The sequence below is a fragment of the Triticum urartu genome, chromosome 4 (assembly GCF_003073215.2).
Source record: "Triticum urartu cultivar G1812 chromosome 4, Tu2.1, whole genome shotgun sequence".
NCBI classification, from domain to species: domain Eukaryota; kingdom Viridiplantae; phylum Streptophyta; class Magnoliopsida; order Poales; family Poaceae; genus Triticum; species Triticum urartu.
The window spans coordinates 539,020,908-539,046,946 of record NC_053025.1 but is presented as its reverse complement, the minus strand read 5'-3'; the positions used below and the strand labels follow the sequence as shown (position 1 = coordinate 539,046,946).

Genomic DNA, 26,039 nt, shown 5'->3' with positions numbered 1-26,039 from the left:
TAGGTCGGTGGAGCTATGAAGGGCCCACGAGGGTGGGGGGCGCGCCTACCCCCTGGGTGGTGCGCCCTACCTCATGGCCGCCTCGTTGCTTCCTTGACCTCCACTCCAAGTCTCCTGGATTGCGTTTGTTCCAAAAAAAATCCTCGCGAAGGTTTCGTTCCGTTTAAATTCCGTTTGATATTCCTTTTCTGTGAAATACTGAAATAGACAAAAATACAGCAATTTGCACTGGGCTTTCGGTTAATAGGTTAGTCCCAAAAATAATATAAAAGTGCATAATAAAGCCCATTAAACATTTAAAACAGGTAATATAATAGCATGGAATAATAAAAAAATTATAGATACGTTAGAGACGTATCAAGCATCCCCAAGCTTAATTCCTGCTCGTCCTCGAGTAGGTAAATAATAAAAACGGAATTTTTGATGTGGAATGCTACCTAACATAATTTTCAATGTAATTCTCTTTATTGCGGCATGAATGTTTAGATCCAAAAGATTCTAGAAAAAAGTTTAATATTGACATAAAAATAATAATACTTCAAGCATGCTAACCAAGCAATTATGTCTTATCAAAAATAACATAGCCCATGAGAGCTTATCCGTACAAAATCATATAGTTTGGCCATGTTTTATTTTTGTCACACAAAATGCTCCCATCATGCACAACCCCGATGACAAGCCAATAAATTGTTTCATACTTAGCCTTTTCAAACTCTTTCAACTTTCACTCAATATATGAGCGCGGGCCATGGACATAGCACTATGGGTGAAATAGAATATGATGATGGAGGTTGTGTGAGAAGACAAAAAAGGAAAAGTCTCACATTGACGCGGCTAATCAACGGGCTATGGAGATGCTCATCAATTGATGTCAATGCAAGGAGTAGGGATTGCCATGCAACGGATGCACTAGAGCTATAAATACATTAAAGCTTAACAAAAAAACTAAGTGGGTATGCATGCAAATTGCTTGCTCACGAAGACCTAGCTCCCTCAACACTTGAGCAGCCGCACCTGAGAGAAGATGAACTCAAGATTACTGATATTATACTTTATTTTTAGACATATATTAGGATCCGTTTGCGGGGGATTCGATTTGCTGGCGTGGACGCGTGATTTAGGGTCGGGATGTTTATAGATGTCCTAGCGAAATCTGGCTCCTTTGTCCGTTGATTATCTCTGGGAGGACAATTTGGTGGTCAGGGGTGTGTTTCTTTACTCTTGCGTACCAGGGCTGTACATTTTCATATCTAGTAATTCAGGGCAGTGATTCATACATCTATGAAATCTCAAACCAACTTGATTTGGGTGTGAAGAACTTCTGCTTAGGTTCTAGTGTACAACAGAGAAAAACATATCGCAACCTCACAATAGCTGAGCCACCAATTGCAGTGCCATAACCTCACACCAGTTGTGGTGACCGTTCTTGGATGTGGCGGTTCATTTGGATTACGCGGTGAATACAAAGATACTTATTGAGTTTGGATGCTAATTATCTGTAGGAACTGAGAAGGGAGGTAATCTGTAGTGGGATTGTTAATGATAGAGAATTGTGAATTGATGTGATACTGATATCACACACACAAAAAAGATAGTTTTGCTAATACTTACTATTGAATTCAAGTCTGCTTATCTGTAGGTCCAACATTTGTGCATATTGATTTGTGTCTTTGTGGTTTGGAGTAAGCTAATAGAAAGCTGCTGTTATTGTATGAAATGTCTATTTTTCCACAAGTGCTGATCCTTCTGTAAAATTGCCCTTGCATGTTTGTTAGTCGTTGTAGAAGGCTTTTGCTTGATGCATGTTTGTGGTTTGTAGAAGGCTTTTGTAGAAGGCTTCTGTAAAATTCCCGCGTTGCTATCTGAACTGTGTGCTACCACAAGTGAAATCCACCTCGAATTACCTATTTTTGGATCGCATTGATGCACAATGGCTATAGACACAATCCAGTCTTCTACTGGCGAAATATCGAAACAATGTTAGTAACTCTGTTAATGTTAAATACGCATAAGCAAAATATCTATCAAAACTTCAATGACAACATGCCTGCAACATTCTTGAATTTGCATTACTAAGTACTCCCTCCATTCCAAAATAAGTGTCACTAACTTTGTACTAAATCAGCGGCACTTACTTTGGGACGAAGGGAGTATATACAGAACTGAAGTTTAACCAAGAACATTACATCATTGCATTTCTTTACAGAATTAGCCCACAGTAGTGATTACAATGCTAATTTTTAGTGTTAGATTCATCCGTATCTAGATAAATTTGAGACAAACTTTTTGGGATGGATGTAATAGAACTGAAGGTGCCGACACTAAATTTCTCCCAAGATTTCTGAAGAAAGCAAAAATAAGAAAATATTTGCCCTAAGATTTCTCCAAGAAATGCATACCAGGAGCAAAATTAATATATTGATGTAGATGACATTAATCTTCATGTAAGGTGGATCAACTGCCATACAGGAGGGTCCAGGTACATGCTCATAAAGTTGGTTGATGTTGCCGTGGCTAATCTAGCCTTATTTCTTGCCACTGGTTTCTATGAACAAGAAACCAACAAAACTAAAGTTTACTTTAATATAAAGTTTTAGCCGTAGCTAGAAAAGAGCCGCCAAGCTCTTGTACATTTAGTTGATGGACTTTAAAGAAAAATCATGGATAAATGAAGAAGCTAGATCTGGCCATATAGTGCAAGAAACAATTAGTGAGCGAGACAAATGCTTAGTGATGAGAAAAGAATACGTTAACACCTGGAAGCCTTAACAAATCTACTCTTACACCCTTTCGGCGGCCGTGGACCATGAGAACTCCAAGAACCTCTCTTGAACCCATGGCTCACGTACAACTGGAGTAGCTGCTGCACTCGGAGACCTGCTGCGGTGCCACTATTCGATGCCGCTAGGAAGCAGGTATAGATGAAGGTCGTACATGACATAGAAGATGGTGAGCTACATCTTGCATGTACAAATGAGGGCGACCTAGGCTTGTGTTCGACAAATGTTATGCGAGGCGGCGACGACTGAACGCGATAGTAACCCTAGCTGGTCGCGCTCACTCTTCATGAGAGAGGAAGAATAAATCAGATTGGGTCGAGCGAGTCGATGACGCAGGGAAGAGAGCGGGCGGGTCCACTCGTCGGCGATAATTTGGTTGAGAGCGGAGGAAGCGACACACGAACATGCGAATCGATGTACCATGACCTACCAGCACAACCGCACTCTCCTTTGATAGTAAAAGACAGTTAGCATAACAATAGTTTCTTCCTTTAGAGATTTGATGGAACTGTGAGTGGCCCTTTGACATATTTTAGTGTCGTTAAGCTGTACTTAGGTCTATGCTTAACAATACTGCTCTTTTTCTAGGGTTCGGTCTTGGTACTATGTTGATAAGCGAGGGTGCAAGGCTCAAGGGAAGCCGGTTCTCTAACTCTCTGTATGCTTATTGTATGCTCATGGTATCTTGGATGAGGGGTATGTTCTTTTATACCTCTATATGTTGCTTTGCTCACTGTTCATATTATCTTGAAGTTGCATCCCTTATGTTTGTGTTTTACATTTCAGTTACAAATTCAACTGTGTCAGTTGCAGTTGAGGAAGTTGAGGAAGCTGCTAAGTTAGCATGGCGGGCGCGGGCTTTTATCACGCAACCTTTCGTGATGGAGCCAGTGGTTGTATTCATATTGGTATGCATTCTATTTCCTAGTATCTATCCTAATATTTGTTTTGTTCACTCGATAAGCATGATACAACATGCATGCATATTTGTTAAACACCTTATCATTATATCTTCCTTTTGAAATCGCTAACATAATTGTTTATTGAGTTGAAAGTACTTTCGTAAGTTTTTGACAAAGTTCAAAAAATTATTGTATTCTCCATCATGTAATGCACACCCCTAGGTTGGGAACTAGAGATTACCATCTAGATGATGGTTATAAATTAAACAAAACCCTTCTATTTACAAATGTACAATGTTGGTCTAGACATCTAGTGAGACCTACCTAGGATTTCTGAGAAAATATAATATAATGGTTACATGTAAATTACATGCGTAGATTTATTCCTTTTTTCATATGACTTACATGTTAGTAGATTCTAAAAATATGGTGTGATGTATAAAAAATTGTGGTCAATGCTATGTCTAGTGTTTGCGTCAAATTATTATTTGGAAGTCGGGGTTAAAGTTTATTGAGAAAAGAAGATTATCATTTGGGCTTGATAGAGTATGACTATATCCCATGGGGTCATGTTATGCAAACGTGGCCCACTTTGGAGAAGAATACACAACCATTCTGGTAGTGAGCCTAACTCATCTCAACAATTCTGTTTGGGCCGCGTTACCCTAATATGCTTGACTATTTCTCTTATTCACTTCACGATTTGAGAGAGGGAATGCCAGCGCCCATGGCACCATTGTCCCCCGGCCATTCATGCCACTTGAGAGGATGAAGGCTCTTGCGACATCGTGCGAGAGGCATTAGCGCTAGCGAGTTTGCCACCATCTGAGCCACGACGACAATGCCGTAGAGCATATACTGGAGGGTAGACCTGGATGGTGGCGTGCCGAAGTTGCAGGAGGAGGTGCACTTGTACGAGCACTAGCCCACTTGCAGGAGGAGGTGACCTGCAATATGTTTCTTCTTCCAAGCAATCAGAGAACCATTAGAAATGCATGGTAAGCAAAAAGTGAACGATGATCCAAGGGATCACTAGCCCACATAGCATCTCAATATGCCTGGGAGCTGTAATGAACATGAACGAGGAAAGAATATACAGCGAGGATCGTGTCACGAAGCTATCAAAAACCACAAAGACATAAAAAAACACGAAGAAGATGACTATAGTGAACCGAGGTGGGGGCAGAGACGAACTGACTCAAAATATGGACATGATAGGAGATATCCTGGTGAGTGATAGCCAGAAGACTCCCAACAAGATGACGATAACGTGTCGGAGCTGACAAAGGATCACCATCAGTAGCACGAAGGTGAACATCGAGCTACATGGGAGTCAACGGTGCGCTCATCAGTAAGAGCAGCACGAGCAAGAAGATCCTGGATTACTTCTCTTGACCAAGAGACCTTAATCCTAAGAAAGTAGCAAAGTGGGCTAAGATCAGATATAAGAAAGTGCTCACTAAGACATGCCTTCACAAAGGTAATATACTTGGTGTCTTTGCAAGTGGTGATCATGAGCACTCGCTGAAACCAATGGCAGCCACCGTAGAGGAAAACACCCACACCAGTCTTGAGGGCTTGCTTCAGGCCATGCAGAGCGACTAAGACGATAAAGCATGTCATAAGGAACAAAATACCTAGGTGGTGGCTGCATGTAAACCTCCTCACGTAACTCACCATTAATAAAGGCGTTCTTATCATCAAGTTGAGGTATAGATAAGTGGCGAATGTGCGAACAGTGGTCATATGGTTCACATGAGCAAAAATTCTTATTGTAATCAAGACCATGCTCCTCCTGAAAGCCACGAGCCACAAGACGGGTTTTGTAACGCACAACGGAACCATCAAAGCGAGTCTTAACCTTGTAGACCGCTTACAAGTGACGGGACGAACACAAAGAGGAAGAGAAACAAGATCCCACATGCCGGTATGCTCAAGAGCAGCAATCTCCTCTATCATCGTAAACTGCCATTTCAAATAAGCAACAACGTCATGATAAGAGATCAGCTCAAGAAAAGCAGCGCGAGCGCTTGAAAAATCACGACGGTCAATTGGCGGAAACATATGAGAAGGCACATCAATAGATGCATGCACAACACGTGGTCAACGAGTGTGAAAGTGAGTAAAAGATGGAAGGCCATGAGGAATCATCAGGGTAAACTCAGGTGATGGAGACGACGAAGCCACCGGTGATGGTGTAGAATCCTGTGATAAGCGAGGTTATGACATCATAGGAGATGATGGTGTTGGATTTGTTACAATCGGAGAAGTGAATGGATAATGGCTCAATAGGAATGATAGGAGTGTTGAGAAAATTGTAGAAAGAGATATCCTTCACTGAAAGGTCGAGGAAGATGAATGTATGTAGAAGGGACGAGACTAATCGAAAGTCATATGCCGAGAAATAGGCATCCGTCGATCGACGCGAATCAACGATATCCCTTGCGCTCATCGCCATATCCTAAGAAGACACTTAATAGACCGAGCAATTAGTTTGGTGCGCTCATGAGGGAAAAGAAGAACATAGCAAACACAACCAAACAATTGAAGCGCTAAATAATCAGAAAACAATCAAAGTGACGCTCCAAAGGAGCGCCACCCTATAGGGAAATGAATTGCTGAAGGTTGATGAGATAGATGGAAGTGGAAGCAGACTTGACCGAAAATTGTAGCGGAAGATAGAGCAGTGACCATCAACTAACGAGCCGTCTGAAGAAGGCGACGATGCTTGCGCTCAGCTACACCATTCTGAGCATGAGCACCAGGATAAGAGAACTGAGCAAGAGTACCCTGCTCAGCAAGGACTCAAAGCAACAACTTGGAGATGTATTCTCCACCAGAGTCATCACAGAATGCAAGACTAGGCATGGAGAACTTAGTGTGAACAATGGCATCGAAACACTTATATAGATAAGATATCACTACGAGAAGAAATAAAGTATATCCAGGTGTGTTGAGAGCAGTCATCCATAAAGATCGTATACTAGCGATGACCCCAGATATAAAAGAGAACAATGTCGAACGGATGCTGAGACACTGTCTCTCTATGAGCATAAGGTAACTGCACCTCTTTACCAAGTTGACAACCCTGGCGGTTTAGAGACATCGTTGGAGATGGATCCAAGAAGACCATGTCAAACTAAGGATGAGAGATGAGAGCCACACTAGTGACTCCTGGCGATGATGCCACTGCTGAAAACAGTTGATAGACAAGGCAACAGAGGTGGAGAGACTGGCGGCGATGGCAGCAGAGTTACTTGGTCCAGCATCCCACGTGCCTGTGCACTCTCCGTTACCCGCCGATCCGGCTTGGTGTGCTTCTCCTGTTTGCGGGTTGTGTGGCACGCACTTGATTAAGCACCCCACATTCTCCTATTGTGCTCCCTTGGCCCTGGCTTTAGGTAGCGCCTGTCCTCGGCTTGTCGTGCATAATCCAGGTACGCGCCAACTGTCCAAGCTCTTGCTCACCATTGGTGTTGCTCGAGGGTTATGGTGTCGCTCAGCAAGGGAGCACGGGATATGGGATTGAGACAGTACACATAGCAGCCCGCAGCAAGGCAAAGCATGCCCATCCGGACTGGCAGGGAGCGGAGGTGGACACAAAGGTGGACGTTGAGTCTCAACAATGTGCTCGTAGTAAGAGCAGCACGAGCAAGAAGGTCCTGGGTATACTTCTCTTAAAAATAAAGAAGCCATCAGAGGTAGAAGAAACCTCTTCTCAAGGAAGTAGTGAAGAGGACCAAGATCATACATAAGAAATTCACTATGACGAGCCTTCACAAAGGCAATGTAAGAGTTGTCCCTAGTGATGATCAACATATGGAACAAATGTCAGACCACGAGTTAGTTGGTGGACAGAATGTGTAGGATCATGAGCACTCACTAAAAACCAGCCGCATTCACTGCTGAGATGAAGCGCTCAAACCGGGCACGCGAGGGGTTTGCTTAAGACCATATAGGGGGCAACGTAGACGAGAAACCATGCCATCCGGAAGAGAATACCCATGTGGTGGCTACATGTAGGCATTCTTGACATCAAGTTGAGAGAGAGACTAGTGGCGAACGGAAGCCACAACGGAAAGTGTGCGAAGAGTGGTCATCTGGGCCATACAGGAGCAAATGTCTAATCGTAGTCTTGACTATGTTCTCACCACTAGAAGAGCTTCGTAAAGCTCAAGAGAAACATCAGAGTCTTACCCTTGTAGGCTCACTTACAAGTGATGTGACGAGCAAGACGAAGGGAAATGAGATTTCACTAGCCGACGCGGGGAAGAGCATTCAATGCCATTACATGCTGCTATTTTGCATGAACAAAAATCTCACGGTAAGAAGTCTTCGTGGGAAGAGCAGCACAATAACCATAGTAGTTAATAGGCAGAAGCCGGCGAGCTCAGTAACCATTAGTAGGCTGTAGGCTGATCTGGAGGCCATGTGTTGCCAATAGAAGAAGACATGGTAGTCGAGGAAGATGACTCATTAGAAGAATGCACAACACACGGACAATTATTGTAGTAAAGTCAAGGAACATGAGCAAAAGAAGGAAGATGAAAAGAAGAAGCGCAAGAGTGACTCGACTATCAACTGGTAGGGAAGTTCCATTTGACAGTAAAAACATGAATAGGGGAATCTAGATGTGGAATACCCAAGTGGCGGCTGCACGTAAACCTCCTCACACAGCTCATCATTAAGAAAGACATTCTTAACATCAAGCCGAGATGCAGACACATGATGAATATGGCCCGCGGGAGCAAAAAGTCTCATCGTAATCAGGGCCATGCTACCGCTGAAAGCCACAAGCCACAAGACGAGCTTTGTAATGCTTAAGAGAACCAGTAGAGCGAGTCTTCACCTTGTAGACCCACCACATAATGGGAAGAACACGAGGAGGAAGAGAAACAATATCCCACATGCCGATGCACTCAACAGTAGCAATATCCTCTATCATGGCAAGGTGCCATTTGGTATGAACAACATCAAGATAGGAAGTCTGCTCAAGAACAACAACAGCAATGTTTGAAAGACCAAGGCGGTAAGTAGGCGAAAGAGGACGAGGATGCAGGCCACAAGTAGGCCGAGACAGGGAAGATGGCACATCAGTAGACGCATCCACAACACACGAACGACATGTATAAAAGTGAGGCAAATAAGAAAGAATACGAGCAAAAATCATCGAGATAAACTCAAGTGATGAAGACAAGGAAACCACCCATGATAAATGTGTCAAATCCTGTGATAAGCAGGTGAGAAAATCATAGGAGATGATGGTGTTGAATCTTGAATAATCGGAGAAGAAAGAGCAGTACGAGGAATGGATCAGGGCTCAACAAGAGTGATAGGAGTGTCGGGAAGAGTGGAAATAGATGCCCTCCACTGAAAAGGTCGGGGAGATGGATGCGGGTAGAAGGGACGAGACTCATCGAAAGTCATATCCTGAGAAATAGTCATCCGACGACCAACATGATCCGAGCAACGATATCCCTTATGCTCATTGTTATATCCTAATAAGCCACACTCAACGGACCGAGCAATAAGTTTGGTGCGTTCACAAGGGGCAAGAGGGAGACAACAAACACAACCAAACAATTGAAGCGACGAACAATTAGGAAAAGGTCAAATAGACACTCGAATGGAGACCACCCTACATAGCAGTGGATTGGATTGCCGAAGGTTGATGAGTTAGATGGAAGTGGAGATAGACTAGGCCCAAAAGTGTGGTGGAAGAGAGGTAGTGTCCATCAATAGATGAGCCTTAAGAAAGTGATGATGCTTGCGCTCAACCATGCAATTCTGAGCATAAGCACCAGGATAAGAGAATTGAGTAAGAGCACCCTGCTCAGCAAGGACCTCCACGCAACAGCTTGGAGATATACACTCCATCGGAGTCATCACAGAACACAGGAATAGGCGTAATGAACTGAGTGGAACCAAGGCGGCAAAACACTTATATAGATAAGACCTTACTACTAGAAGAAATAAAAGATATCCAACTGTTCAGAGAAGTCATCTATAAAGATAGTATACTAGCAATGACCTCCTTTTGAGGAAAAGGCAGGTGGACCCTAGACATCAAAGAACATTGTCGAAAGGACGCTGAGGCACTGTCTCGCTATGAGTATGAGGTAACTGTACATGTTTACCAAGCCAACAACCCTGGTGGTTTAGAGACATCGTTGGAGATGGATCCAAGAAGACCACGTTGAACTAATGACGAGAGATGAGACCCACACAAGTGTCCAAGGCAATGATGCCACTGCTGAAAATAACTGGTAGACAAGGCAACAGAGGGACTTGATTGCATCCCATCTGCCTGTGCACTCTTCGTTCCCGCCGATCTCGCTTGGTGTGCTTCTCCTGTTTACAGGTTGTGTAGCACACACTTGATTAAGCACCGCACGTTCTTCTACTGTGCGCCCTTGGCCTCGGCTTTAGGTATGTGCCGACTGTCCATGCTCGTGCTCGCCATTGGTGTTGCTTGAGTGTCCGGTCTTGGTGTCGCCCAACAAGGAAACAAGGGATGTGGGATTGAGACAGTTCCCATAGCAACTAGCAGCAAGGCGAAGGATGCCCATGTATATTGGTAGGGAGCGAAGGTGGACACAAAGGTGGATGTTGACACCATAGGAGTCTCAACAGTGCGCTCATCAGTAAGAGCAGCACACGCAAGATGATCCTGGATATACTTCTCTTAGGAAATAAAGAAGCCATTAGAGGTAGATGAAACCTCAGTCTCAGGGAAGTAGCGACGAGGACCAAGATCAGACATAAGAAACTCACTATGACGAGCCTTTACAAATGATATACTTTGTTGCCAGTGATGATTGACATCTAGAACAAATGTTTGACCATGAGTTGAATGGTGGATAAGATGTGAAGGATCATGAGCATCCAAAAAACCAGCCACAATCACCACTGAGACGAAGCGCTCAAACCAAACACGAGGATACCATATAGAGAGCAACGAAGACGACAGACCATGCCATCAAAAAGATAATACCCATGCGGTGGCTACATGTAGCCATTCTTGACATCAAGCTGAGAGAGACTAGTGGCGAACATAAGCCACATCGAAAAGTGTGTGAAGAGTGGTCATCTGGACTGTATAGGAGCAAATGTCTAATCGTAGTCATGACAATGTTCTCACCACTAGACGAGCTTTGTAATGCTCAAGAGAACCATTAGTCTTACGCTTGTAGACCCATTTACAAGTGATTAGACGAGCACGATGAGGAAGGCAAATGAGATTCCATGTGCCGATGTGGGCAAGAACATCATTCCTCGATGCCATCACATGTTGCCATATGGGATAAGAAGTCGTCTCGGAAAGAGCGGTGCAATAACCATAGCGGTCAATAGGTAGAAGTGGGCGAGCTCGGAAGCCATAAGTAGGCTGAGTTGGAGGTGGTGCGTTGCCAACAGAAGAAGACGTAGTTCGCGAACATATTTTGAATTCGACGCGAACATTTTACGAATTCACGTATTCTTGTATATGTGAATAGTTTTTTGTATTCATGTGCATTTTTTGAATTCACGAACTTGTTTTGAATGCGTGAAATTTTTGAATATGTGATCATCTTTTGAATACATGAACAATTTTGGAATTCACAGGTTTTTTGGAATCCGTGAATATTTTGGAATTAGTGAACATTTTTTGCATCCACAATCTTTTTTGGAATTGGTGAACATTTTTCGTATTCGCAAACATATATTTTGAATTTGTGAACATTTATTGAATTCCTAACTATTTTGTCAAATTCGCCATATATGTTATTAGATTGTATGTGTTGAAGTGTGTATGTGGATTGCCTAGCCCTTTCTATTAGTTAAGACTTTAGGTTGCGTGAATTTTCTAGCCCTTTCCATTATTTTGGACTTTTGGTTTGCATTGGCTAGTTCATGAAGATTAACACTAAGGATATGGTGTGATGTATAAAGAATTATGGTCAATGATATGTTTACTGTTTGGATCAAATTATTTTTTGAAAGCAAGGGTTAAAGTTTGCCAAATAAAAGAAGATTATCATTCGGACCGGATAGAATATGAGTAAATCCCACTCGATCCTGTTTGCATCAAAAGCGTGTCCTACTTTGGAGAAGAATGCACCAATGATTTTGGTAGCTATAACTCATCTCAGCAATTATGTTTAGGCCTCATTCCCCTAATGCGCCAGTCATTATCTCATTTCCCATATTTCTTAGTCTCATTCCCAAACACTTCATGATCCGCATGTGTCACATGTGGTAAGAAATTCAAAAAATTCAAATAAAAAATTCATGATCGTAGAGAGAGAACGCCAGCGGCAATGGCGGCATTATACCCTCCTTTCATGTCACTTGAGAGGATGAAGGCTCTTGCGACATTGTGCGAGAGGCATCACCACTATCAAGGTTGCCACCATCCTGACCACGACGGCAATGCTGCAGAGCATATGGTAGAGGGTGTAGGACGGTGGAGCAACGACGCTTCGGGAGGAGTTGCACCCGAACAAGGGGCAGTGCAGTCTATTTCTTCTTTCGGGCGAGTGGCAGCCAGATTGACAAGACTCCCAACAAGATGACAATAAGGTGTTAGATCCAACAAAGAGTCATCTTCAATAGCAGAGGCGAACATTGAGCTCCATGGGAGTCTCAACAGTGCACTCATCAGTAAGAGCGGCACGAGCAAGAAGATCATGGATTATTTTTCTTGAAAGAGGGCCAAGATCAGACATAAGAAACTGCTTACTAAGACATGCCTTCACAAAGGCAATATACTCGTGGGTCTTTGCCAGTGAATGTCATGTCATCAACATATGGCAGAAGATTCCTACCAAGAGCAAAAAGGTGGACAAACAATGTAGGATCATGAGCACTCGCTCAGCGGTAGCCACCACAAAGGCAGAATACTCAAATCAGGCACGAGGGGCTTGCTTAAAGCCATAGAGAGAGCGATAAAGACGACAAAGCATGTCATTAGGAGTAGAATAACCAGGTCGTGGGTGCATGTAAACCTCCTCACGCAGCTCACCATTAAGAAATGCATTCATAACATCAAGCCGGGACACAAACTAGTGGCAAACAGAGATCATATGGTTTGCAGGAGCAAAATGTCTCATCGTAATCAGCACCATGCTTCTGCTGAAAGCCACGAGTGATAGTACGAGCTTTGTAACGCTCAAGAGAAGCATCAAAGCGAGTCTTAATCTTGTAGACCCACCAGGTAATGGGACAAACACGAGGAGGAATAGAAATAATATCCCATGTGCCGATGCGCTCAAGCATTCTCCTCCACCATCGCAAGGTTCCATTTGGTATGAGCAACATCACAATGAGAAGCCGGCTCAAGAAAAGTAGTGCCAACGACCAAGGCAGTCAACATGCGGAATCGGACGAGGATGCAAGCCATAAGTAAGCTGAGATGGGGAAGACGACACAACTCATAGATAGTGTGTATCAAAGTGAGGAAAAGATGGAAGAATACGAGTAGAAATCATTGGAATAAACTCAGGTGATGGAACGAGGAAGCCACCGGCGATGAATGTGTAGAATCCTATGATAAGCGAGGTGAGGAAATCATTGGGGATGATGGCGTTGGATCTGCAATAATCGGAGAAGCAGGAGCAGTACGGCGAGTGAATAAGGGCTCAACCGGAGTGATAGGAGTGTTGGGAAAATTGTGGAAATAGATATCCTCCACTGAAAAGGTCGAAGTGGACGCGGCTAGAAGGGACGTGGCTCATCAAAAGCCATATCCTGAGAAATAGGCATATGACGACCAACATGATCCCAACAACGATATCCCTTATGCTTATCGTTGTATCACGAGAAGACACACTCAACGGACTTAGCAGTCAGTTTGGTGTGTTCACGAGGGGCAAGAAGGACATAGTAACACAACCAAACAATTGAAGCGCCGAATAATCAGGAAACGATCAAAGAGACGCTCGAAAGCAGCGCCACCCGACAAAGTAGTGGATGGAGGTTGATGAGATAGATGGAAGTGGAGACAGACTCGACCCAAAAGTGCGGTGGATGAGAGGCAGAGACCATCAACGCACGAGTCGTCGCAAGAAGCTTATGATGTCTGCGCTTAGCCACGCCATCTGAGCATATGCACCAGGACAAGATAACTGAGAAAGAGTACCCTGCTCAACAAGGACTCCATGCAACAACTTGGAGATATACTCCCCACTAGAGTCGTCACAGAACACACGAATAGGCGTAGAGAAGTGAGCGTGAACTATGGCAGCAAAACACACATATATAGATAAGACCTCACTACGAGAAGAAATAAAGTATATCCAGGTGTGTCGAGAGAAGTCATCTATAAAGATAATATACTGGCAATGACCTCCTTTCGAGGCAAAGGGAGATGGGCCCCACACATCAGAGTGAACAAGGTTAAAAGGACGCCGAGACACTGTCTCAATATGACTATAAGGAAACTAGACCTGTCTACCAAGGTGACAACTCGATGGTTTAAATACGTCATTGGAGACGTATCCAAGAAGACCACATCGAACTAATGATGAGAGATGAGAGCCACACAAGTGACCCAAGGTGATGATGTCACTACTGAAAATAACTCGTAGACAATGCAACAAAGGTGGAGAGACTGGTGGCGGTGGCAGCAGAGGAACTTGATCCAACATCCCATGTGCGTGTGCACTCTCTGTTCACCGCTGATTCGTCTTGGTGTTCTTCTCCTGTTTGTGAGTTTTGTGCCACACACTTAATTAAGCACCCCACATCTACTACTGTGCGCCCTTGGCCCCGACTTTAGGTTGCGTTGTGTCCTCTGCTTCGACTGTCCGAGCTCCTGCTTGCCATTGGTGCTGCTCCACAGCAAAGCAAAGGATGCCCATCTAGACTGACAGGGAGTGGAGGTGGACACAATGGTGGACGTTGACTCCATTGGAGTCTCAATAGTGCGCCATTAGTAAGAGCAGCACGAGCAAGATCCTGGATATACTTCTGTTATAGGAAATAAAGAAGCCATTAGAGGTAGAAGAAATCTCAATCTTAAGTAGCGAAGAGGACTAAGATCGTACATGAGAAACTCACTATGACGAGCATTCACATAGGCAATGTACTTAGTCGTCGCCAGTGATGATCGACATATAGGGTAAGTGTTTGGCCATGAGTTGAATGGTGGACAGAATGTTCAGGATCATGAGCACTCATCGAAAAACTAGCCACAGGCACCACTGAAGCGCTCAAATCAGGCACGAGGGGTTTGCCCCTTGGGAAGAGACCCAGGTGGTGGCTACATGTAGCCATTCTTGACATCAAGCTGAGAGACTGAAAGACTAAGGCGGGCAACAGGCAAAAGCGGACGTGGACCCATAAGTAGGATGAGACGGGGAAGATGGCACATCAGTAGACACATCCACAACACGTGAATGACATGTATAAAAGTGAGGCAAATATGGAAGAATACGAGGAAGAATCAATGAGATAAACTCAAGTGATGAAGACAAGGAAGCCACCAGTGATAAAGGTGTAGAATCCTGTGACTGGCGAGGTGAGGAAATCATAGGTGATGATGGTGCTGAATCTGGAATAATAGAGAAGGAGTAGTACGAGGAATGGATTAGGGCTCAACAAGGGTGATAGGAGTGTCGGGAAAAGTGAGGAAACAGATATCCTCCATGGAAAAGGTCGGGGAAGATGGATGCGGGTAGAAGGGACGAGACTCATCAAAAGTCATATCCCAAGAAATAGTCATCTGACGACCAACATGATCCTAACAATGATATCCCTTATGCTCATTGTTGTAAGTTTGGTGCGTTCACGAGGGGCAAGAAGGACACAACAAACACAACCAAACAATTGAAGCGTCGAACAATCAGGAAACGATCAAATAGACGCTCGAAAGGAGACCCCCACTCTATAGTGCAGTGGATTGGATTGCCGAAGGTCGATGAGATAGATGGAACTGGAGACAGACTCGGCCCAAAAGTGTGGTAGAAGAGAGACAGTGACCATCAATGGATGAGCCTTCTCAAGAAGGTGATGATGCTTGCACTCAACCACGCCATTCTGAGCATGAGCACCAGGATAAGAGAACTGAGCAAGAGTACCCTGCTCTACAAGGACTCAAAGCAACAACGTGGAGATGTACTCTCCACCAGAGTCATCACATAATACAAGACTAGGCATAGAGAACTTAGTGTGAACCATGTCATCAAAACACTTATATGGATAAGACACCACTACGAGAAGAAATAAAGTATATCTAGCTGTGTTGAGAGAAGTCATCTATGAAGACAGTATAGTAGCGATGACCTCCTTTTGAGGCAAAGGGAGATGGACCCCAAACTTTAAGAGAACAATGTCTCCAAGATAATCATAGGAGTCTCAACAGTGTGCTCATTAGTAGGAGCAACACGAGCAAGAAGATCCTAGCTATACTTCTCTTATAGCAAATAAAGAAGCCATTAGAGGTAGAAGAAACCTCAGTCTCAAGGAAGTAGCGAAGAGGACCAATATCGGACATAAGAAACTCACTATGACGAGCCTTCACAAATGCAATGTACTTTGTCGCCAGTGATGATTGGCATATAGAACAAGTGTTGGACCACGAGTTGAATGGTGGATAGAACGTGAAGGATCATGAGCACTGGCCGAAAAACCAGCCATAGTCACTACTAAGACAAAGTGCTCAAACCAGGCACGAGGGGTTTGCTTAAGACCATATAGAGTGACGAAGACGATAGACCATGCCATTAGGAAGGGAACACCCAGGTGGTGGCTACATGTAGGCATTCTTGACATCAAGTTGAGAGAGAGAGGGAGGGAGCGAGAGAGAGACTAGTGGCGAACAGAAGCCACATCAAAAAGTGTGCGAAGAGTGGTCATCTGGGCTGTATAGGAGCAAATATCTCATCATAGTCATGACCATGTTCTCACCACTAGACGAGCTTTGTAATGCTCAATAGAACCGTCAGAGGCTTAACTAACCTTGTAGACCCACTTATAAGTGATGAGACGAGCAGGAGGACGAAGGGAAATGAGATCCCTCATGCCGATGCACGCAGGAGCATCAATCTCAGCTGTCGTCGCATGCTGCCATTTGGCACGAACAACGCTGTCAAGATAAGAAGTCATCTCAAGAAGTGTGGCCCCAGACTAACCATAAGCGTCAATAAGAGGAAGTGGGCGAGCTCGAAAGCCATAAGTAGGTTGAGCTGGAGGCAGTGTGTTACCAATAGAAGAAGATAGTAGTCGAGGGAGATGGCTCATCAGATGAACCCAAAATACGCGGATGGTCAATGAAGTAACGAAGATGAGGTGGAGTCAATAGGGCGGCCTCAGGGGACGAGCTAGGAGAGGTAGTCTCAGGTAATAAACGGGGTGGGGAAGCTGCAGGTGACGACAGTGTGGGGTCTACAATAGTACTACGGAAAGACATGGTGGGATGGGTGGACGAGAGCAAATACTTGAGTGATAGGTGTATTCGAAAAAGTGAGGAAACAAATATCCTCAATGGGGGAGGCCAAAGGAGAGGATGGACGAGCAAACACAGCTCCTTAAGGTTTTGAGGACGAGGCATTTCGAGTATGGCCTTGATTTTACTCAGGTTCATTTCTTTTACCTGATGTCGAATGAGAAACCGTTGGAATGCCTGACGAGACCATGAAGGCACACTTCAACGGGGTTAACTTGAGTGCATGTTGCCTTGGGCGGTCGAGTACGATTTGGAGATGTTGAAGATGTTCTTCATAGGATACCACCTTTACAATGAGATCATCTACATAACACTCGACAATCTTATGTATGATCTCATCAAAGATCTTAGCCATGGCGCGTTGATATGTAGCACCGGCATATAAAGGACGAGACTCATCAAAAGTCACATCCCGAGAAATTGACGACTGACAGAATCCCAACCCGATAGCCCTTGCTCATCACTGTAACCTAAGAAGACACATTCAACAAACTGAGCAGTTAGTTTGCTGCATTCGAGGGGGGGCCGAAAAATGTAGCAAATGTAAGCAAACAAAGGAATCATTGAGTTAGGAGAATGACCAAAAAAACGGTCGAGAGGAATGTCACCTTGTAGAGCAGAGGAAGGATGAATGTTGATGACATAGGTGGAGTAGAAACTACGTCAACCCAAAAGTGAGGTGCAAGAGAGGCGACAATTATCAACGCACGAGCCACCTCAAGAAGGTAACCATGACAATCATCAACGCACGAGCCACCTCAAGAAGGTGACCATGCTTGCGCTCAGCAACATCATTCTGAGCATGAGCACCAGGACAAGAGAACTAAGGAAGTGTACCCTGCTCAACAAGGAATCTGCCCAACAAATGAGAGATGCACTCAAGGATTCTTAAGCCGCCGAGTTCCACATGGAGCACACCTTGCTCCAGGTAACCATAAATTGCCCATCATTGACTATGTCGGTCCCGCTCTAAAGGAAAGCGCGAATGCACTTCTCGATCTCCGCAAGTAACCACGGAGGTAGTTTTATGGCGATGGCTTGATAATCTGGGATGGAGAGCAAATTTGAGGAGCCTCTCATGTTGAGTAGATTCTCAATCCAAGTGGGGAGGAAGTTGAGAACTTTGTCTGGAAGAGGCCACAGGTGGACCGTTTGAATATTCTTGCACGACAAGGGGAGGCTGAGGTAGGTGCACGGGAGCAATGAGAAAACACATACGAAGCTTAACTTGATCACCTAAATCTGGACGATGCTACAGTAGTTTGGCGCAAAGGAGCACTTGTCAAAGTTGGTGCATAAGTTTGACACGCCACCAAGATCAGGTTGATGCACGTCGAAGACAGGAGGTATCAGGTTGATGCACGTTGAACACAGGAGGTCATATGTTGAGTTAGACTCTCAATCCAAGTGGGGAGGAAGTTGAGAACTTTGTCTGGAAGAGGCCACAGGTGGACCGTTTGAATCTTCTTGCACGACAAGGGGAGGCTGAGGTAGGTGCACGGGAGCAATGAGAAAGCACATGCGAAGCTTAACTTGATCACCTAAATCTGGACGATGCTGCAGCAGTTTGGTGCAAAGGAGCACTTTTCAAAGTTGGTGCATAAGTTTGACACGCCACCAAGATCAGGTTGCTGCATGTCAAAGACAGGAGGATGCCCATGTTGACATTGTACAGTGACATGAGGTGCTTCATGGATGCCAGTGCGATGGCTCCGACATGATAACGCTCTTCACATGGACCAACAAGGCGTCGAGCACCACAAACACAAAAGAAGAAACAACAACGACAAAAAGTGGTCATGTTGCCACATGCCATGATGGTGAAGAATATGCCTTCCGGGCATCTTGTTGAGGATGTCTTTTGAGGATGTCCATGGTAGAATCATTTAGACCCACTAGTGGAACCTGCCGCCAATGTCAGCGTGCCACGCGTTCATAGGAGGAAGGGCCATGAGACTGAACCGAATGCCTTCGCAGTGTCAACCTTGAGCATGAGGGTTGTGATCTGGCGTGCTAGCCCTTGTCGGTGAGCATGAAGGAGCTTGTTGCTCCAACTGTAGTTCCAACCAACGAGGTTCATCTTGCAAAGCTCAAGGTCATTAAGGAAATGGTGAAATTTGACCATCTATCTTTTTTTTGGTTAGTGTTATTCTTATCCCTTGCCTGCTAGATAAAGTAGTCACCGGTAACGACCCAAGGACTATGGTGCGAGGAGTGGAACTCATAGCTCTTGGAGCAAAGCGAAGCAATTTGCATCAGCGAAAGGACCATATAAGGTTGACAATCACCAAGGGGTGCTTGAGACGAACACAGATGGCAATGGTTCGCGTTAGTGCATTAAGGCCCCACACGTTTCAAGAAGACCACACCGAATGAAGGACAAGAGACGAGAGTCACACAAGTGTCCAAGGCGATTCGCAATGCTGAAAAGAGCTGGTAGACAAGGAAACAAAGGTGGAGAGACTTGTGATGGTGGCAACGGAGGGAAGGTGAAGCCAATCAAGCTCCTAGAGGCCCTTTGAGTCAAGCCACCGAGGGCCAGCACCAAGGAGAGCACTAGTGTGACGTTCTGGAAGAAAGCATGAGTCAAAGTCGAGAATTACCCGACAACCAGAGTCAACAATTTGACCACCAAAAATGAGCTGCATGGTAAATCGAGGAACATTAAAAGATGAAATGCTAAGAAGTCCTTGGCCATTAACCAGGAGGGATCATACCTGTTAGGAAATATGCAACTTGTATTTCCAGGTGGCCACATGTTGTTATACACAAACGTGCAAGTGTGTTACTATATGAAAAAACATTATAGAACGGGGAAAATACAAAGGGGTACACGGGTAAATATATAACTCTTAACACCCCCTCCCCCCCAAACTCATGATGGATCAACCCCAAGTTTGGAGAGATAAAAGTCATGTTGTGCTCTAGTCTGGGCCTATCTAAAGAAATCCGCCAACTGTAACTCGGTAGGCACATACTGAGGGGCAATAACCTGAATCTTGCACAACAGCATGCACAAAAAAAAGCATCAACACCAATATGCTTGGTGAGCTCATTCTTCACAGGGTCGCTCACAATACTAAGAGCACATGTAATATCAGACAAGAGCAGAGCGTAGTGACAGAAACACCAAACTTCTGAAGTAAGCATCGTAACCAAGTTACCTCTGCCATCAAAAGAGCCATAGCTCGCGACTCAGCCTCTTCACTCAAACCTGAAACTGTAGTCTGTTTCTTTGTCTGAGAGGCAATGAGAGAACCACCAAGAAAAACACTAAACAAAAAGTGAACAACAATCCTAGGGATCACTAGCCCACGTAGCATTTGAGTAGGCCTGACGCTGTAATGAACTGGAGCAGGGAAAGAATAGACAATGAGAGATCATGCCACGAAGATATCGGAGAACACAAAGGAGGTGACTATAGTGAACCAATGTGGGCGCAGAGACAAACTGACTGAAAATATGGACATGATCAGAGATACCTGGACGAGTGACATCTAGATAGACAAGACTCCCATCAAGATGACGATAACGTGTCAGATCAGACACGGTCACCATCAGTAGCACGAAGGTGAACATTGAGCTCCATGGGAGTCTCAATAGTACACTCATCAATAAGAGTAGCACGAGCAAGAAGATTCTGGATATATTTGTCTTGGGAAATACTACCTGAAATTTCTCCGACAAGTATTTCCGGATGGAGGGAGTAAAGCCATTAGTGGTAGAAGAGACCTCTATCCCAAGAAAGTATGGAAGATGGCCAAGATCAGACATAAGAAAAAGAAACTGCTCACTAAGAAGTGCCTTCTCAATGGCAATATACTCAGGGTCATCCCAATTGATGATCATGTCATCAACATATAAAAAAGAAGAGTTCAATCACGATTAGAAAAATATATCCAAAAGAATAGTCTGACAACGATGAGAAAAATATATCCACTAGAAGTAGAAGAGACCTTTATTTGAAGAAAGTAGCGAAGGGGGCCAAGATTAGACATAAGAAACTGCTCACTAAGACGTGCCTTCACAAAGGCAATATACTCGGGGTCGTCGCCATTCATGATCATGTCATCAACATTCTAACCTATAATGAGGTTGGCCAACTCAGCCTCCCAGCACTCCCCTAGATTGAAGCTTTGTTGGCCATTCGATTGAGTTGCTTTTGGCCAACTGGTTCGTCTCGGAGATTTGTTCTGCTAGTTTTCACCGCGCGGTTAATTTTCAATATCCCTCACCGGTGGGCTCGATCTTCCTCCCTAGTGGCCCGGGTGAGCCCTTCATGGGTGCGAGCGACCCTATCCTCACATGTCGCATGTTGTACTGCCCGTATTTGGCGTCTTCGCTTTTGCGTGCAACCCCATATGAACCCTAGCCCCAATCACGCATATGTCCCTCCTTCATCCCTCGTTTGCCGACGTCCATCTCAACTTCCTATCCAGCCTCCTCTTCCACCTCCCGTTTTCCTCATCCTTGCCTCCCCATTGCTTGCCCTTTGCCCGGATCGGGCGCAGGTTGTCGTCATGGAAGACCAGGGCGACAGGGTCTTTACTGTGGGGGTGGAGGAGCAGGGGTGGTCATTAGGCTAGCGGCGGGGGGATGAAGCACGAGGCATGAGCTCTAGGCGGTGCACACATCACGGGGTGGAGGAGAGCAGGGCCGGTCTTGAGATTTTGGGTGCCCGGGGTGAAACCAAAACTCGGGGCCCCCTTTGCATGAAAATCATAATAATAATACTAATAACCATCTTTGCTCTTTAAAAGACTCAGCCGACGACGATGGCATGTGTGTTATCCCTAAATTTGATCATTCGGTTTGCATCTAATGCATGTGATGTAGGTAATGGTATTGAAAAGAGACCCCCATTATGCATCATGTTTGTAGTAAATCCGTTAGTGTGTCCGAACCAGCCCCAACCTTTCCCGACATCATCCAAACAAATAAGAGGAATATACTATGGATGAGTCCTAACATATTTGTAGTGATATATATACCGAGAGCGGGGTGTTTGTTTCAAGTTTATCAACATGTATCAGTTTATTTTATATTTGTTGCAATGCACGAGTAATTTCTAGTATGTGTATATATACTTTAATCAAATCAAAACGAATATTTATATGAAATAGTTTATACACAAAAAACGATATTGTAAATAAATAAAATAGAACATAAGTTGAATATGTGCAAAGAAGGGCTACTTATAATAAACTATTTTCTCCGTTCCTAAATATAAGTTTTTTAGAGATGCTAATATGCACTAGATACGAAGCAGAATAAGTGAATCTACACTCTAAAATACGTCTATATACATCCATATGCAGTCTTTTTGAAATCACTAGGAAGACATATAATTAGGAATGGAGGGAGTAATAGTGAATAACATGGTATACCTTAGAGCGGTTGGATCTGCTTTGCTAATGGCCTGATCGGGCGCTCTGCCATGACACGAAGGGGACTGCCATTGGCAACCTGGCATGTCATTATGGTGCGCTCGGAGATGACACGACGTGGATGACATCTCGAGTGGAGACAGGAGAGCGGAGCTCGCCGGCGAAACAGCGACTTGCAATCAGATCCGGGGGGTCGGGAAGATTGGATCTTGAAAGAAAGGGGAATTAGGAAAGCGAACAGGAGCGCGTTCGAGGCTAGTACGTACGGTTATGATGAGTCGAGGAACTAGCGATTGCGTGCGTGGGCTTGCCGTGCTTACATCTGCGTGTCCAGCCCATGTAGTGCTCAGCTCCTTTTCCAAAACAAAATAATGCGTAGCTGCGTGTGTGGGCTAGCCTAAGCTAGCAGCGTACGTACCTTGGGTTGGGGCCCCTGCAGCTTGGGGGGCCTGGGGCGGCGGCCCCCTCTGCCCCCCTTCAGTGCCGGCCCTGGAGGAGAGGCTGGCGTGGGGCGCAAGGAGCAGCAGGTGGGGAATGGTGGGGCTTTATCTCCCACTGTCCAGCACGGGCCACTGAAGAAGATGAAGGGAAGCCAGGGCTCCTCAAATGGCGGCTGCTCCTCTCTGGCTTGGACCAGAAGCCAGGCAGCTGCGTAAGTGCAGAGAAGCGAGCAGAGCAACTGGCGCGCCGCCTCCTCCCCTCGCTTGCTTCCTCCTCTTGGAGCCCTTGTTCCAGTTCTCCCTCTCTCTCTCTGGATTTGCTTATGAATTGACTCGTGTTGTTGATTGCTTTGCAGGTTTGGGTTCAGATAGAAGAGCTCCATGCTTACAAACTTTTGGGATAACCGAGTTTATCAATGCCAAAGTATATGATGGTTTCTCCACTTCCACCCCATGATTTGCAATTTCCTCATATGATGCATTGATACCATTCCATTGTGATTTTTCTGCAGAAAACAATCATCGGGTTTTCAAGTGTAGGCATCTTGTGAAAGCCCAGTTAGTGTTCCTGGTTTATGAATTTAAGGATACATTCTCACCTCCCTTCTGTCTATATTCTATTGTTTTATATTTATAAGTGCTTTAGATGATTCTTGAGTGCCTTGTGCAACCTTTCCATTTCAGGCATCATTTCTAAGTTGTATGGCATCCATCCCAATAATTTGTTCTGCACCATGCTGCCTCATGTAGGATTTTGGTGCTCGTGATCTACTTTGCTTAGGTGACCTGCTCCCAATCCTTCCCCTCCTTTCTGACCTCTCTCTCTCTCTCTTTATGATGTTTGATATGTGTTTTGGTTCAAATTTGACATGACTTTTTGGTTGATGCTTGGTTCAGAAAGGAACAAGTTCTAGAATTGGTAGAAGAGTCCAATGTCATCCTTTGTTTTTTTTGCCAGGATGAATGCTTCATAACAGGTGTATGGAAGCACAAAAGTAGACTCATATAAACTACAGTTGCAGTATCAGCAATAAGCAAGGGACGTCTCACATGTTTCTATCAAAATTGTGTATAAATTTAAAAGCTTTGCAAAAGAATAGCATCTCTGTTCCGGAGAAGAAATTTAAGAGCTTAGTAAGAGAATAGCATCTCTGTTCAAATTTTATAGCTTAGTTTTTTGCATATGCATGTAACAGCAACTCTTTTGTGTTCTGGTCTTAAATATCCTATTCATGATACAGTAATCTGCACCAAGCTTACTATGATGAATTTCGGCCAAGGAACCCCATTGTTTATGCATCTTCTGTAACAGAAGAACGATATTTGGGGTATAGTTTCGAATGTTTCACCTGGAATCCATCTATCCAGTCTGCTTTTTCTTTGTTCAGTTCATCAAGGTTTGCAACCTTCTTTTAATGCATTAGCTTTGTTTTCATTATACTCTTGTGATGCTTGTTAGTTAAGTGATGATTTTACATTCTGGATTAGGCTGACGTGTCGTGTTTTATTTCGCGTCGTGCTGCTTATATTTCGTAAGTGCTTGTGGACAGGATGTGTGCACTTGTTTTCGTAATTGCTTGTGTTGTAGACATGGCCTGTAAATGTATTGATTTTTGATCCCATTGATGGTAGGTCCTGCAGGAGCGCGGCGCTTTGCTGACCAAGAAGATTGAGAGGGGGCGCCAATTGCTAGAGAGCGAGAAGGCCCGAACTGCTGCGTTGGAGGCCTCAGTATCCGATTGCATCTGTGAGTACCTACCTTCTGCTTACTAGCATTTAATTGGTGTAGACTTGTTTTTTGCTGATATAGCTTGTTATTGCTGTGATGAAGCAGCCGAGGAGCAATATTGCGAGATTCGTCGTTGTCTTAGCTTGGTTTGGAAGGAGGCCAGCAATTAACAGAGCATCGCCGAGTTGGATGCTTTGGAGGGCTGTTCCTGCCAGGAATTATTGTTGAAAACGCGAGACGCTGGGGATTCCAACCAAAACATTACCTCCAGTCTCCGGGCAATGGTGCAAAATGAGAGAGTGGCAGAGGCCGACCTGCGGTGACTAATCCAGTCCATCCGGGATGAGATTGAAGCTTCAGGGAAGCGTGAGGGCCCTTCGATTGCCGAGGGGGCCGCCCTGCGAGAGGTCGGTCAATGCATGTCGGTGAAACTGTCAGATCAATACGGCCAAATAGCCAAGCTCCAGGAGGTCGCCCGAGGTGGATGCCCTTTCTTTGTCCTTCTGTGACGTGCTTTTGGTCTGGCGTCTCGCCATGTTTGCTAATTGTGGTTAATTGTTGCAGGTATTCTTCCGTAAATATATGTTGTGCCGGATCAAGACAGCCTTGGTGTTGTCACTAGGCGCTGACCCGTGTGGCAGGTTTCGATGTGGATCTCGCAGGATGTTGATGTCCACTTGGGTCCGTTGATCGAACGTGTAGTTGGAGCCTGGGATCGCTTGGTCGACCTCCAAGAAGCTGCCGCCAACGAAGGAGCCTGACTTGTGCTTGCACGCTTGAGTCGCGCTGTAGCGAGGTCTCCACTCATGTTGTTGCGACCTCCGTTCCTGAGAACCGCCCACTGACGGATTTCTTTGAAGTCAAGGACACCACCTTGATGGTGGCGACTGGATGTGAGCCTGAAAGAGTAGGAACATTTGTTGGCCATGTGTGGCGTTAGGCAATGTCAACTTTGTTACGATTTTTATCGTTTTTATATATACGAAAATGTAAAGTGAAAACATAAACAAACATAACAAATAACTGAATAAAAACAAAAAATGGAGAAGAAAAAAGAAAAGAAAACATAAAATGATAAGAAAAAACAAACAAAATAAAACGAAAAAAGAAAGAAAGGAAGGAAGAAAGAAAGAAAACAAAGTGCAAAAAAAGAATGAAAAAATGGAGAAGAAAAAAGAAAAGAAAAAACAGAAACAAGAGATCTGGTGAAAAATGTATAAAATGGGCCAGCCTGATTCATACGACAGAGGAAGATTCCTTCGGAGTGAGGAGGCTATCGTATCGCTTAAAGCGATAAATAGCTCTCGTGGCGAGTACAAGGGAAGCCTCGTGTCTGGAGGGGCCCCAGATAGATAGATATACAGAAAAAACACTG

At 44.6% G+C, this 26,039-nt stretch overlaps 1 protein-coding gene across 14 annotated transcripts; it reads left to right on the top strand.

Annotated features, from left to right (window-relative positions):
• The first annotated feature begins 3,607 nt into the window (after positions 1-3,607).
• LOC125552513 lies at positions 3,608-26,011 on the top strand. Of its 14 annotated transcripts, none has more exons than XR_007303654.1 (7): positions 3,608-3,688; positions 23,292-23,359; positions 23,448-23,493; positions 23,620-23,716; positions 24,568-24,682; positions 24,767-25,144; positions 25,229-25,794. XR_007303654.1 is itself a non-coding variant. In XM_048716098.1 (5 exons), exons 1-4 carry the CDS (start codon positions 3,625-3,627, stop codon positions 24,832-24,834), a joined length of 315 nt encoding a protein of 104 aa, XP_048572055.1. In that variant the 5' UTR covers positions 3,608-3,624; the 3' UTR covers positions 24,835-25,144; positions 25,306-26,011. The 14 variants fall into 14 exon arrangements, 3 of the variants coding, with proteins under 3 accessions (XP_048572055.1, XP_048572054.1, XP_048572056.1); XR_007303655.1 differs by having other exon boundaries at positions 24,577-24,682; positions 24,770-25,144; positions 25,229-25,787; XR_007303652.1 differs by having other exon boundaries at positions 24,770-25,144; positions 25,229-25,781.
• The last annotated feature ends 28 nt before the right edge of the window (positions 26,012-26,039 follow it).

Bases quoted from the DNA above. Each gene is read 5' to 3' on its own strand.
- LOC125552513 (XM_048716098.1), top strand. From the start codon at position 3,625: ATGGCGGGCGCGGGCTTTTATCACGCAACCTTTCGTGATGGAGCCAGT. The intron at 23,360-24,567 runs GTATATGATGGT...CATTGATGGTAG, and splicing joins CCGAGTTTATCAATGCCAAA to GTCCTGCAGGAGCGCGGCGC. The intron at 24,683-24,766 runs GTGAGTACCTAC...GCTGTGATGAAG, and splicing joins CTCAGTATCCGATTGCATCT to CAGCCGAGGAGCAATATTGC.